Genomic DNA, 14,134 nt, shown 5'->3' with positions numbered 1-14,134 from the left:
ACCAACTGTACAATAGTAGAACCAGCGTAAATAGCAGCACTAATGTTACTTCTTGGGGTCAGCAATAATCTCCTATATAGATTGACTGTCCATAAGGGAATACTTACGGCATGATCTAGTGAATGCTTTGCTAGGCACTCTAACTATATCAGAAGAGTCTAATAGGGATAATGCAAGCTCCTACAAAATTTAGGTCTAGCCACCCTTCCATTATTAGCACGCAGTTATTAGTAAACATAGTTGGCAATGCAAGTCCCTAGCGGCATTATGATAGCCATTCTAACTGTGAGAGAAAGATAGTTTAGTGATCTAATTAATTCTGATTTAAGATATATTGTCGTCCAGACGTCTGGGAATGTAGACACCATCAGGTATAAGATGCTGTTGAGATAAGCCAGATACAGGCTTAGTATCTAGATGATAGGCTGCGTGGCCAGCAAATAGAATAGTTAAATCAAGTTCTTGTGCAGCAAAGTGGTAGAGGACATGCTGTTGTATTTAGTGTAGAGGTTAAGGTTTCCTGTGGTCTTACGCATTTAAGCACATTTCCTTTGCAATAGAATAGGCCCATATGTCTCATGAAGTAGGAAGAATGCGGCAAGCTGCACAACAGCGGCAGCGATTGAGACCACATAGGGGACATTGAGCTCAAGAGATTGAACAAGGACATAGGAATGAAGACCATCTATTTTTGACTCGCACGCCAGTTTTTCGGAATCTCAAGGTCATTGGGACCATCCCACGTCACCTACCAGAGACTTGTGTTAGATTTGAAGATTATTCCCCTTGTATGAAGAAAATCTGCTGTCATGAAGGGAGGCTCACCAGATTTAGATCAGGGGCAGGTGTTCCAGATAAAGAAGAGGAAGCTCCAACAGGCTGAGACTGACTCTGAGCGTCACCGTCTTCTTCCTCGGCCAAGTTTCTGTTTGAAGTAAAAGGCCTATGATAGAAGAATCCCTAGCCAAGGTGACCCCTATTGTTCAACTCTCTGAAGTGTGATGCGTTTATGGCTTCCTTTGTTGATTCCAGGAGAAGTCAAGTAGACCTGGAAAGTCAAGGAGACAACGTAAGGTATCCATATGCTCTCAAAGACATCCTAGTTGACTGAGTCTTGATTGATTGGTGGCTACGGAGTAGAGCCTGACACCTATATAGCTTTTGGTAGCTGATACTTGGGCGCATCCATTGGATGGAGGATTATTCGGTCCATGTCACGTTCGCACCAGCCCATTGTAAGTCAACTGTGTAGCTAGGTCAGCGAGAATCAGACTCTATGCTTCCATTTGTTCTCTGTCTTGCTGGTAAGAAAATCAGTGGATCAGGCTAAGGACAGCGCGCCATGCTCTGCCCGGTGATAATGTTCTCCATGCACTGACATTAGGAAGAAAGCGCGCTTGACTCGCAGAGCATCTACTCATCTATGCCTCAAAGACAGAGGAACTGCCTTTGTGGGTTGACGGCTTCAAAATCGGTCATATTCGACGCTGGCAGCGGTGTTCTCCATCCACCAGGATTTTGGCTGTGCATCTGGGCTTTTATAGTTCCTTCACAGCGAACAATGGCGAGTGTAAAGGACACTTTCATCAGACCTGAGCCCCGACTTCCTCCTGTTTTTGGCAATTACAAGCCGGAAATCCTTGCACGACTGCGGGTCGCTCAATATCACAGTGTAGGCTGGAAGAACGTAAGGTAGAGGTCTCCCAGGGCTGCAAGAAAAATTCGTTCTCTGCAGAGGAGGAAGAGCTCTAAAGACTACACAGGTGCACAGACAACACAGAAAAGACTTTCAGCGCACGAGGCGGGTGGTTCAGTTTATTCAGTTCTCCGTGCGGAGTACTCTGGCCAGTGCAGCTAGGTATGTAACGTCGGACCATCGGCTGCACTAAACACGCCAGCGGGTTATGGCCCCAGTAGCCGTTTTTTTCACGAGCAGTGAACCATGGTTCTGGAATTGCTATCATCGATCTGACAGGCTTCGAAGCTCTCATTATGTTTCAAAATGAGAGCGAGACCCGAGAGCCTGGATCCTTTCAATCTGAGGGCATAGCGCCCGTAGATCGCCCATAAGGAAAACCCACGGTAAGTGGTTGCGTCGAATTCATACTATCCATACGCGCTAGGATGACTTGATCCGGAGGGAGTCTGAGATGTCCAGCGCCATATTCGGTTTCAGAAGACTTTTCCAGGTACCATCTTCTCACTTAGGCAAGCCCATTTGCTCGTCTTATGATTCTGACTGTCCCAAAGACCAGTGGACGTCATTGCCCCGCTCTTAAAAAGAGCTGCAGACCAAGCATGCCTGTTAATCCGCGGTATTGTTCGTCACCCAATCACATTGGCTGAAGTAGTCGTCAGGATTGTTAACACACCAGCAAGAAGCGGTGAAGGGGCGAGGTGGTAGCTGCAGAGAGAGCCAGGACAAACGAATGAATATGAGAGACAGTGAGTCGTAAAAAGAATAGTTCATGCAGTCCATACTTTGTGGCTCATATTCTCAGGGATGAGCACTTATGGGAATAAGGCCCTATAAGCAATGCGTGCTGCGTAGTTATTTTCATTTGCACCATCTGCGCATTATTGCTGATCTCCTTTCCTCCTATTTTCGTACATGAGGAGCCCTAAGCCACTCAGAGTTTATCCCCACCAAGCTCGGTCGTCGACACAGTCATTAGTTTACTTTCGTTGAGCTCTCTTCGCATTCTTGAAGTCAAACGAGCAAATCTTTCAACCCACAACCAGGACCAAGACGCAGGCATGAGTGAGAAATTTATCATGTGATCGCCACGACAATGATTGCTGAAATTAAACAAGGTTCTCTAATGATTGAGGATTACCTTGCATGCGCGTTGACTTTTCATGCAACAACCCGTTAGTCCAGAAGACGTTCGGCGTCCCTGCATTGTCTGTGTGCTGAGTTCTTTGGGAGCCAAGCTGAATACTGTAGCGCTTCGTCCTTTTGTAGTGATGGAACCTCTCGGCGGCTTAGCCTCTGTATACCATTTAAGTGCATGCAGGCTGTCGCGTAATCGACATTTTGGTGGGTATCGGGATCCATTGCGTAACTGTATACATTGCATGAAGGCGCATCCGTTAGCTGGTCCGAGCCGTCGCGTTGAATCCTCGAGCGAAAACAACTGAGACAGACAAAACTAAGTGGTAGGAGCACCAAGGTCTCGCTCATACGAAATGAATCAGTCTGGCGTTCTTCATCAAGATCTAGAACATAGGTTGCAGGAGCCTTCAAATGTCCCTAGACGCAGAGCCAACCTGTCAGGTAACCATTTGAAGCTCGATAATCGATTTGGTTCAATACCCAACAGCCCAAGCCACAGAGAAGACCCTAGAGATCTTCCTCTATTTGATCTCGTCGGCACCAGTGGCCCCTCTGGAAGACACCGCCGACCCCTCCTTTTCCTGCCAATTTGCTTGGAGGTCAGACTTAGTCCGAATACAGTAATCAGGCTCGCTCTTGTCGACAATGAACACTATCGTAGCTTGAGGTCGCAGTGTAGTAGGATGGCTCAGAGACCAATCCAGCGATGATGCTTGTCCTTTTGTAGGAGTTTTCGTCCACTGAATTTTCGCCAACAGCATTGTTTTGTCCCTGGGCAGGATTGGGGCAGAGCGGGTTTTCCCACCGTCCGCGCATTTAGTAAGAGCCTCGAGTTCCGCAAAGTACGCTCCTAAGACGTTTCATGGGAAGGGGATCTGCTCTTTTTCTCGTCTGAGTCGAACAGAAAGAGCTCCGCGATAGTATCTTGTACCACGTCAACCGCCACCAGTTACAGGTCCCTACCCTGACATTGTTTCGCGTTCGCTTTCCTCCTATATACCCGCTCGGCATCGGAGGCCTTTCGCCGCCCCTCATCGAACATTTTGAACCAGACATATTGGGACAGCAGACTCTCGAACGACGTCGAAGAAACAAAGACGGCATGACGTACTCCCTCCGATACACCTTGACCACATTAATGCGAGGGCGTGCTGACACTTCCATAACAAGGAGCCCTGGTTCAGATACAGAAGAATTGGACGAAGTATACCTCCACACCGTAACGATTCAGGGTCGAGAATTCCACAAGTTCTCCATCGATAACCGGATAGCGTTTGAGCCTGTTGATGATGTACGCCTGCCGTCTTCAAAATTGTGCAAGCACTGACCGTTCTTCATTATCAGGAAGAAGCAGAACGCCTCGACCTCCAGCATCGAGTGTTCGTCAGGATCTTCGACAGCCGACTGATTTTTCCACCGATCCCTCGACTTCGCAGAGTACTCGACTGCGGTTATGGCGCTGGCTCTTGGGCAGTCGATGTGGCTACGCAATATCCAGATTGCAGGGTGAATATCGTCTTACTCAACGCGTTGCACACACAGAGGCTGACAAATTTGGCTTGAGCAAGGTAATCGGTCTTGACATATCTCCGCATAAGAATCCGGATGACATGCCCGAGAATCTATCGTTACAGGTGAGCGGAGTCTTCCAACAATCCAGAGATGGACGCATAGCTGCAGGCTTCGGCTGGTCAGGGCTCCTGGAAAGAGCCAGACTGACATCTCATGATCAGGTCGATGACCTCAACCGTCGATTCACCTTTCCCTCCAACCATTTCGACCTTGTTCACTCGAGTCTCGTTGCGACTGGCATCAACAGAGCCAGATGGCCGTCCTACCTCGCAGACATCAGAAGGTGCGCTCTCTGTTAAGCCAGGGCTGTCGGCCTTATGGCAAATTACACAAGAAATGGCCGAAGGCTGACTTGGACATATTCTTTAGAGTCTTGAAGCCAGGCGGATGGGTACAGTTGATCGAAATATACTTCAACGTCCAATCGGACAACGGTTCGATAACCGAGGAACATGCTCTGAGACGATGGAGCAGACAGTTCATGAGGTCATACGAGGGAACAAAGGATCTGCGTGTAGGAACACGGTTGAACACTCTTCTTCGGGATGGAGGTTTCGAAGAAATTGACGCGAGAATGATTCCTCTTCCTCTTTCGGCGTGGTCCAATGGTGAGTTCTCACTGTCCGTTTCGTTCGCGGGCCGCTGAACCGGTGTGCTAGACCGTAGAATGCAACAAATCGGCATGCTCAATCGAGAGAATGTCAATAATCTCCTTCCATCATTGGCACTGTATCCATTGACTCAGATTTCCGGCATGCCTCAGCAAGATTTCCAGGACCTCATTACTCAAGCACGACGAGAGGCGGAAACAGCGAGCCTGAAGGCGTACTTTCCCTTGTAAGTGACAGTGGATCGGCCGATTATGCCTCTCTTCTGATGGTTCTGGTAGGTACGTTTGCATTGGAAGAAAGCCCGGATAGGTGCTCTGAAAATTGAGGAGGAAAGAAGGTCGATGGATCGTTCTGTCTTATATGTCAAGAGCTGACGGGCCGCTCACGTTTCGGTTCACTTCGAGGCTCACTCATTCCTGGAATTCGTAAAGTGAATCATGTTTGCCCGTCATTCGATTAGAGATCTTGGTTTATACTAGCTCCGAAAATGAATGAGACAGAAATCGGTCAGTCAAGTGCCTCTCTCCCAACTTCTTTCTGAACTCTGTGACTGCGAGACAGAATATCAACCTCACTGGTTAGCATCTGGTTTTGTTCGACAGCATTGAGTTTGCAGCATTATGAACTGAGAATTAACGCTGAGAATCGAGCAGTGGCTTTAACTCTGCTGTTCTGTAGCATGATCAGCTTCCAGGAGATACCAAGACATGTGTTGACACGCCCCGATAGCTCGTCATCAATGTTCGTTTTACCCAATACGTCATTGAACCCATCGTTCGAGAGGACTTCCTGTGAATCTTCAGAAGAGCAGCCCGCGCGACCTTCATTATGAGTACGACGTGCCGCTCATTAGGCGCTGGGGTGCAATCCTCGAGAACCGAGCATCTACCATTGCGAGCTTGGTCTATTTTTGGAAAGACATGGAGATATTGAAGATTGAGCAGCCTCTCCAAGCAGATGGATTTCGATAAACAACCAGTGGCGAAAGCAACGATAGATACTCAAAGGCGAGCAGTGAGTAAGGAAGAAAGAGGAGGAAGACTTGAATGAAGGGGCTCGAAAGATGGACCGTCGCGGGTCCGGAACCAGAACCAAACTGACGGGACGCTGACTATTTAACCTTACCCAGGACCAGACCGCGAGCGAGAATGGAGTTTCGCATTCCAGACGACGAGATAATAACCGAACACCTCTCTCTGTCTTTTCTCTACAACATGCGATTGAATAGCTGAATGCCTTCGGACTTTTAAGAATCTGTCTATCAAGTCTGGGATAACATCATGCTAACCCCACGTCTGCTATCAACCCTCCGAGGAGATCTCCATCAGTGGTGTCCGCATTGGCAGTTTGGCGGTTCAGAGTTTTAATGCCCTCTTAGGGCTCGAGAACCCTTCAAGCTCGGAAACTTGACAGACTGAATGTGAACTGTCCAGGTACTCAACGCTCCGCGGCTGTTCTGACATATTGTCTTTTCAGCTCCGAGTCTCCGCCCCTTTTACTAACCAAGTAACATCATTGGCCGTCAATAACGATGCGGAATATTCTGGTTGTCACTGAACGTAGCCGGAATAAATAAGAGGCCCAGTCAACGAGCCCGAGTCATGGAGGCGGCATGGTACTGAAGGAGGGCGAGATGGATATTACCGGAATGGCAAGGATTCTTTTTTGTCAGGAGAAAATCACGACGATGTTCTACAGATGAAGGAGAAACAAGACAACAGTGTCCAAGTGGCTTGATGGATCAATCTGCTAGTTTTATTACAATGTGACGGATATAATGAATCAAATTGCACCCATCTTCGCAACACTTCATAGGCACGCTGAATTGTCATACGCGCATCCAAGAATCATCTCTTCATGTACAATAATGAGATACAGTGACAGCAATTATGACAAGTAAAAGAAACGCATAGTCAAAATGGCTCGACTACCGAGCATGTCGAGAGTACACGTTGGTGATCGCGCGTTTGGGCGCTTATGGCGTTTGGTGCCTTACTGGTGCCTGAATTCCAAGGCTACAATAATATCCCAATGGGGTAAGTGTCCGCGCTCCTGGGCGGGGAGAAAAAAAGTTGGATCCAGCTTGAATACCGATCATTATCTTTTGACAGCACGCATCTGCTGTTAATCAACGCAATTCGGCCTCATTATGCCTTCCACATACAAGAGGGACAAGCCGTGGGATACGGACGACATCGATAAGTGGAAGGTACGTATTCTCAGGATTCATCTTGCGACATTCTATTCGATTCTAACGTGCGATCACTTAACTAGATCGAAGAATTCAAGCCAGATGACAATGTCGCCGGTAGTTTTGCGGAAGAATCGTCGTTTGCGACCCTATTTCCCAAGTATCGCGAACAATATCTGAAGGAAGCTTGGCCGGTGGTGACGAGAGCTTTGGAGAAGCATGGAATCGCCTGTACGCTGGACTTGGTGGAGGGTAGCATGACTGTGAAGACTACTCGTAAAACCTTCGACCCTGCAGCCATTCTGAAGGCTCGTGATCTGATCAAGTTGTTGTCGAGAAGCGTACCCGTTCAACAGGTGAGTTTTCGCAGTGACGTGGCCCCCAACCCCCCGCCTCACAACTGACGACCATGGTCCAGGCCCTGAAAATCCTCGAAGACGGTGTCGCATGCGACATCATCAAGATCCGTAACCAAGTCCGCAACAAGGAACGCTTCGTGAAGCGCCGACAGCGGCTCCTCGGCCCCTCCGGTTCCACTCTGAAAGCGCTGGAGCTGCTCACCAGCACCTACATCCTGGTCCAGGGTAATACGGTCGCGGCGATGGGTCCGTACAAGGGGCTGAAGGAGGTCCGCCGGGTGGTCAACGACTGCATGGCCAACATCCACCCGATCTACCACATTAAGGAGCTCATGATCAAGCGCGAGCTGGCCAAGGACCCCACGCTCGCCAACGAATCCTGGGACCGGTTCCTGCCCAACTTCAAGAAGCGTACGTTGTCGAAGCGCCGCGTTCCCTACAAGGTCACGGACAAATCGAAGAAGGTGTACACACCGTTCCCGCCGGCGCCGGAAAAGAGCAAGGTGGATCTGCAGATCGAGTCCGGCGAGTACTTCCTGTCCAAGGAGGCCAAGGAGCGCGCCCAGAAGGAGGAGGTTATGGAGCGGCAGCGCCAGAAGCGCGAGGAGAAGATGAAGGAGCGCGCCAAGTCGTTTGTTCCCCCCGAGGAGCTAGAGGCCGAGGAGAAAAAGAAGGAGAAGAAAGAGAAGAAGAAGCGGAAGCGCGAGGCCGAGGCAGAGCCCGACGACGGCTCCGAGAAGAAGGAAAAGAAGAAGAAAAAGAAGAGCAAGTCGAAGGACGCTTCTTCGGACGGCGAAGCATAGAGGCATTCGTACCACAACTGCCTTCTGTGTTTCCTGCGACGTTCACATTCAGCTTCCGCTGTCTTTTTTCGTCTGTTTGCTCTTCAAATATAAGGCGCTTAGGCATAGCATGGGTTGGAGTTATTCTTAATTTGTTTATACTTGTGTTTATACTGCGTTTACACTTACCAAGGAGGGAAAAGTCACGTCGATGTTCAATTTATGTATGTATACCAACTGACATGGGAATTCCACAGTGAGACTTGCAATCTAGTTCGTCTTCGTTGAAGTTACTACTGGCGCCATAATCTACATCACATGTTGACTGAACTCTCTGAAGCAAGCATCCTACCCTTCTCTCTCAGGAAAACCTCCTGCTCTCTCCGACTCTTCTCCAGGTCAACCCCAAGCACCAAAATCACAAAACTCACCACGCTCAAAGCGAACAGAAAATAAAACGGTGTCGACACATTCCCCGAAGGCGAGGCATCGATGATCGCACTGGAGACCAGCGGCCCAATGAACGAGGACGTCTTGCCGATGATGCTGAACAAACTGAAAAACAGAAACTCGTGGCCGCGCGGCGTGACCTCCGAGATCATGATCTGGGAGTAGCTGTACCAGGGGCAGACGAAAAGGCCATAGAAGGCTTGGTAGAGCTGTTGTGTGCTTGTTAGCAGGCGCGAGGAGACTCTATCTAGCTGGCTGCGTTGGGCTGAACACTTACCCAAATCTCCCAAGCATGGTGGAAACCGAATCGCTGCGTCCAGATGCCGATCATCCCCCATCCGTCAAGCAGGATGATTCCCACTGCGATAGCGTTGAACATGGTCTTTGTGCCGAGGTGGTAGCGCCGCTGGATAAACCAAAAGGCGTAAATGCCAAGTGCCTGGAGAGATCAAGGTGTTAGCGAGAGCGGGTCTTGGGAACAGAAGACCTACCTGTGCTGCTATGCCTACGATCAGGAGATATGTCAGTTCCAGTGTGTTGTATGCGACGATGCTATTCTGCAATGTCGCAATCACCGTGACTGTTGTATTGAGTGAGTCGCCGAGGAGGAAATATCCTGCAGGAGGGTGCTGGTCAGCTTACCATGAGGGAAATCCTGACACAGCACATGACCTTACCTATAAGATACAGCAGACTCTGCTTGAGTTTCCACACCTCCCTTCCAGCATGGTATAGCTGCCTCAATCCCGCAAGGATAATGTTCCGTCCGGGGTCCTGCCCCGGCCGTCGTTTCTCGAGAACAAACCACGGCAGCGAGACGAGCAGCCACACCCCCGAGGCGAATGCAATCAGCACACTCAAACCCCAGTTATTATTCGCCTGGCTCTCATCCACCCTCAGCCCAAACATGATCCCCACGATGACAGCGAGGATCACAATCTCCGCCACAGACTGCACATAGAACGCTACATTGGCCAGCCTGCTGCGCGCCATCGTGTCCGCATCGTCGTACTCCTCCCGCGAGATCCTACCGGCCGCATACGCATCTGCGCGATCCTTCATCTCGGCCGTATTCCGCGCCAGACCCGGAAACGCAGCCGTCCAGAACGTCAGTGTCGTCTGATACGCGATCAGTCCTACAATGTACAATCCCACCGCGATGTGCCACTTCTCTTGCGTGTGGACGCCCAACCAGCCGAAGCCGATGGCGTAGGCGATAACTGACAAGACGATCAGGATGTTAGGCCGCCAGGTCCCGAAGTCGGCGAAGCTGCCTATCACCAGGAAGACGACGACCTGGATGGCGAAGGAGATGCCATTGCTGAGGAGGACGATACTGTTGATCGAGCGCTGGCGGCCTGCGAAGGGGAGGGTTCCCTGGTCGCCTGCGGCTTGGTAGAGGAGGTTCTGGAAGGCAGTGGGAGCGAAATCTACACCTTCATCAGTTTCTTTTCCGATCGATTCTCAAGACGGTAGTAACGTACTGAATAGCGACAGCCCGTTATTCCCAATGTAGTAGCTATGCAATGTTAGCGGTTAATTAGTATGTTGGTTCGCACGCACGCATAATAGGCCCAGATCTCCCATTTCGTCGTGCGATATCTTTCGTCAAATACATCAGGCGCTACGAGCTCTTCGGAACCCCCATTATCAACAGCGTGAGATGTCACTTGCTGCGTGAGTTTTGCATCGCAGGTTGCAGATGCTTCCACGTCGTCCAACGCTAAAGAGGACATGCTCGTGTCTATACGCTCTCAAAACAGGGATATCCAGGGGAGAGTCTGCAGGCTGCAGAATGTTAAAATATGTAACCCCGCGCATTCTGCAGAATTCAAGTAGACAGGGAAAAGCGAAAAGCCAAGATTATGACTCGCGTAGTGGCTAACACTAACGAGATCAAAAGTGATTCTTTCCCTGTATTGGTGGGAGAATCCCGTTAGCAGTCTGTCGATCGCAGCCACGCAGTATTCTGTATGCATAGTATTGGCTGGATCTTGTCGAAGAGGCTTCCTGTAGTGGGACAAGATTCTGCCAAATTACTTGAAGCTTTCTCGGACCTCTTATTCGACGTATGACACTCGTCGCATTGACCATCTCCAGTGTTGTTTTTCAAGGTATCATTGTCCAAGAATGTGAATAGCTATCTACTAGTAATCGTCTAGTATATATATACAATAGGTCAAACAATCACAATTTGGCCCGTCCGCTCTCTATTGAAGCCCAACTCTGCTCGTCTAGCTTCTGGTATGTGGGGCCGTTCAGCCAGTACAGCTTGTCGCCCTTGGTCTGAGTACGGGGATCCCAACCCATTTTGGCCAATTCGCCCTTTGCCTGCTTGAATGTCACGCCAGTTGCTACCCTAGATCGAAGGAAGGGAACATTAGTCGAAGAAGAAATTGTGGGTATTTAGACAACAAACTCACTTCTCGGTCAGCCGAACAAGCCTCGGCATGGCATACGACGGTACGCCCTTCTTTTTCAGCGCTCGGTGCAGGTTCGCCATGAACTCGGCCTCTGCTGCGGGATCTTCGAGCGTAATACCGGCAGCGCCGGCTTGGCCGTCGTATCTGAAGCAAGAGTTAGCATGAGTGACCCCAGGCCGAATGAGAGAACATACCCGCTCAGTTTCACGCCGTAGACCACGGCATCATGGACACCTGGGATGCGACAGACGTGATCCCTGATCTCCCCAGCGCTCACATTCTCGCCCTTCCAGCGAAACGTGTCTCCCACGCGGTCCTGAAATTTGACCCAGCCCGAGTCGTCCTGGACGAGAAGGTCGCCGGTGCGTTGATACAGATCACCCTTGACGAAAACGTCCCGCAGGAGCTTCTTCTCAGTAGCTTCCTCGTTGTGCAGGTATTCGGTCAGCAGAGCCCGGTCCCTGACTCGGCCAATGGCCTCTCCCTCCTCGCCCAGCTTGGCCTTGACGCAGAACCCGGTCTTCGGGTCCCGGTACGGCATCTCGGTATCCGGATCGTACTTCACGATGAAGACGTCCTCTTCCAAGAATCGTCGGATGGGTCCTGAGAACCCTATTTTGCCTGCACCCCATGCACCCACGCCGTGATTGTCGAACTTGGCCACGCCTTCGGTGGATCGATAGAATTCGCGGATCTCGGGGACGTTGAACCTTTGCCGGAACCGCTCCCAGATCTCACCCCGTAATCCGTTGCCTGCCGCGACAATGCAGACGTGGTCCTGGTCGTAGGGAGATGGAGGTGTGGCTAGCAGGTATCGACAGAGTTCACCGATATACAGGATACGGGTGGCTCTAGAGTCATGAACATCTTTCCAGAATTGGGAGGCGGAGAACTTGCGGCGCAAACACAGGGTGCCTGCATTGCCGACCGAGTAGCATATACCCGTAAAGTATGCGGTGCCATGGAAGAGAGGAAGAGAGGAATAGGTGCGCAGTGGGTAGTATCTGGAAGGGTTTCTGACATCCGTGCTCAGAGGATTCGACGTCACCATGTTCATCATGTTGCGAATGGCACATGCTTTGGGGTTGCCCGTTGTGCCGGAGGTATAGATGAGTACACACAGATCACGGACAGATCGCTTGGCCGGGATCAAGCCGGTGGGAGAGTATTGCTGCAGGTCAGCTGCGGTAACCAGCTCTGTCGCGCCGACGGAAATGCCATCAAATGACCCAATGTTCAGCGCAATATGAGGCAGGTCTACGCATACAAATTGCGACAGGTCTGGTGTGGAAATGATGAATTTTGATCCGGAGACATTGAGGCAGTGCATGAAGGTGTCATCTAGCTCAATGGGGTCAGTTCAATCGGTTGGGACAGGGAATCCTCACGAAGCTCATACCTCGCAGGTTGTTATTGATCAAAGCAGCCACAGCACCCAGCTTCGCCAGAGCGTATATAGTTACCACCATCTCAGGCGAATTTGTGTTGAATACGGCGACAAAGTCGCCTGTTTTGATATCTCTAGAGTGCAGCAAAGCGGCGAAGCGATCGACAACTGATAAAGATAATCAAGTCAAATTTTGAAGAGGAGAAAGGACAGGTTTGTAGCAGTAAGAGCAGACGCACGATTTTTCAATTGACTATATGTCCATGTCTTGTTCTCAAACCAGAGCGCCTCACTGTCGCCGCGTCCTTGCACCTCCACGACTCGCTCCAGCATCTTGTACAGGGTAGCTGTATCACCAAGCTCAGCAATTCGCTGACCCAGCCGTTTTGTCCAATCTCGATCATTGCATATCGTGGTCAAATCCGTGGAAATGGCGAGTTTTGCGTTCAGATACGCCCCTGCTGCGACGGTCAGGGCGGAGGCGACCGCCAGCGAAGGGGCTGATATCTCGGAAAAGAAATCCATAGAGAATTCAGCCGGGTCGAGGAAAGGATAGTAGTAGACGTAGTTAGTCGACAGTCGGGCGCAATTGATCTTGTTGCTATGGTACTTTCCCCGCATATATATGTTTTGCGGAGGTACCTACTCCGGAGTAGCGTCCGATTTACAGAAAACAACAGACATACGGATGCATCGATATGACCTTAATTATCAAGACCCGGCACCCAGGCAAGTGCCCCAACTCGGCGAATCGAGACGGGAGCTGAATTATGAGAGCTCTGCCGGCCATGAGGCCCATGACGCGCTTTCAGGAGACAATCTAGATTGTGCGGAGACGGCAATCGAGGAACGGATGAGATCCGATAGTTACTGTAATGGCTTTCTAATACGTACGGAGTACTGTCGGGGGATCTGTCTCATACCCACCTTGAGTGTCTGTCCACCTGTCCAGGCTTTGTTAGAGGCTTGAACAGGTGCTAATAGTCATGACTTATTAAGGTATTTCCAGTTCGACATCCAAGTTTCCGTGCCCAGAGTCCTGACCACCCACAAAATCGAGGAGCATATATTTCGTAAAGAATACGGAGTACTACTCCGTACTTCTTCGACCGCTCCATCCACACACTCATAAATTGGATGTAAACCTGTATTTCTATCATAGAAAAGTGACTGGACAATTTAAGGCACACAATATTTCTACAGTACGGGGTACCTCATACCTTTTTTACCTATACAACGGCACTCCCCGTGGGAAAACGTGTTGCGCGGGAGCGGAAACTTGTGGGGCTGACTGCTTCTTCTCCAGTCCCCAGTTCATGTTCCTCCCCGACTCAATGGGCTTTGAATACTCAATACCGGCACATCTCCGGGTCCCAGTGAGAAGCATGAATTTCACAAACAATTCTTGAGTGGCACTTAGAAGTACGAGTCAACCTATCTACTATCTCTGCCCTGCAACTTGCTGTATGCAGGACCCCCCTATGTCTGTGAAGAATTACCTATTCACGCGTAGATCCACCGGT

General features: G+C 50.1%; 4 protein-coding genes across 4 annotated transcripts, besides 2 other annotated features; 2 read left to right on the top strand and 2 right to left on the bottom strand.

The window, feature by feature from the left end:
• Window positions 1–4,446: 4,446 nt before the first annotated feature.
• NFIA_086660 (class I SAM-dependent methyltransferase) lies at window positions 4,447–5,249 on the top strand (the record flags this gene model as incomplete). The annotated part of the gene is made up of 3 exons (XM_001260607.1): window positions 4,447–4,691; window positions 4,778–5,016; window positions 5,068–5,249. The coding sequence occupies 3 exons, from the start codon at window positions 4,447–4,449 to the stop codon at window positions 5,247–5,249; spliced, it is 666 nt and encodes a 221-aa protein (XP_001260608.1).
• A 1,919-nt stretch (window positions 5,250–7,168) lies between these two features.
• Window positions 7,169–8,372, top strand: NFIA_086650 (90S preribosome/SSU processome component KRR1; the record flags this gene model as incomplete). The annotated part of the gene is made up of 3 exons (XM_001260606.1): window positions 7,169–7,228; window positions 7,294–7,566; window positions 7,629–8,372. 3 exons carry the CDS (start codon window positions 7,169–7,171, stop codon window positions 8,370–8,372), a joined length of 1,077 nt encoding a protein of 358 aa, XP_001260607.1.
• Window positions 8,230–8,264: a microsatellite.
• Window positions 8,305–8,334: a microsatellite.
• A 293-nt stretch (window positions 8,373–8,665) lies between the features above and the next one.
• On the bottom strand, window positions 8,666–10,537 carry NFIA_086640 (MFS transporter; the record flags this gene model as incomplete). Its single annotated transcript, XM_001260605.1, has 6 exons — window positions 8,666–9,010; window positions 9,079–9,240; window positions 9,293–9,417; window positions 9,479–10,231; window positions 10,286–10,320; window positions 10,365–10,537. The coding sequence occupies 6 exons, from the start codon at window positions 10,535–10,537 to the stop codon at window positions 8,666–8,668; spliced, it is 1,593 nt and encodes a 530-aa protein (XP_001260606.1).
• A 451-nt stretch (window positions 10,538–10,988) lies between these two features.
• On the bottom strand, window positions 10,989–13,232 carry NFIA_086630 (putative bifunctional fatty acid transporter/acyl-CoA synthetase (FAT1); the record flags this gene model as incomplete). Its single annotated transcript, XM_001260604.1, has 5 exons — window positions 10,989–11,160; window positions 11,225–11,368; window positions 11,419–12,565; window positions 12,624–12,779; window positions 12,851–13,232. 5 exons carry the CDS (start codon window positions 13,230–13,232, stop codon window positions 10,989–10,991), a joined length of 2,001 nt encoding a protein of 666 aa, XP_001260605.1.
• Window positions 13,233–14,134: the final 902 nt, after the last annotated feature.

The sequence above is a fragment of the Aspergillus fischeri genome, genomic scaffold, assembly GCF_000149645.3.
Source record: "Aspergillus fischeri NRRL 181 1099437636264 genomic scaffold, whole genome shotgun sequence".
Taxonomy (NCBI): Eukaryota; Fungi; Ascomycota; class Eurotiomycetes; order Eurotiales; family Aspergillaceae; genus Aspergillus; species Aspergillus fischeri.
This window is presented reverse-complemented; position numbering and strand designations above follow the sequence as displayed.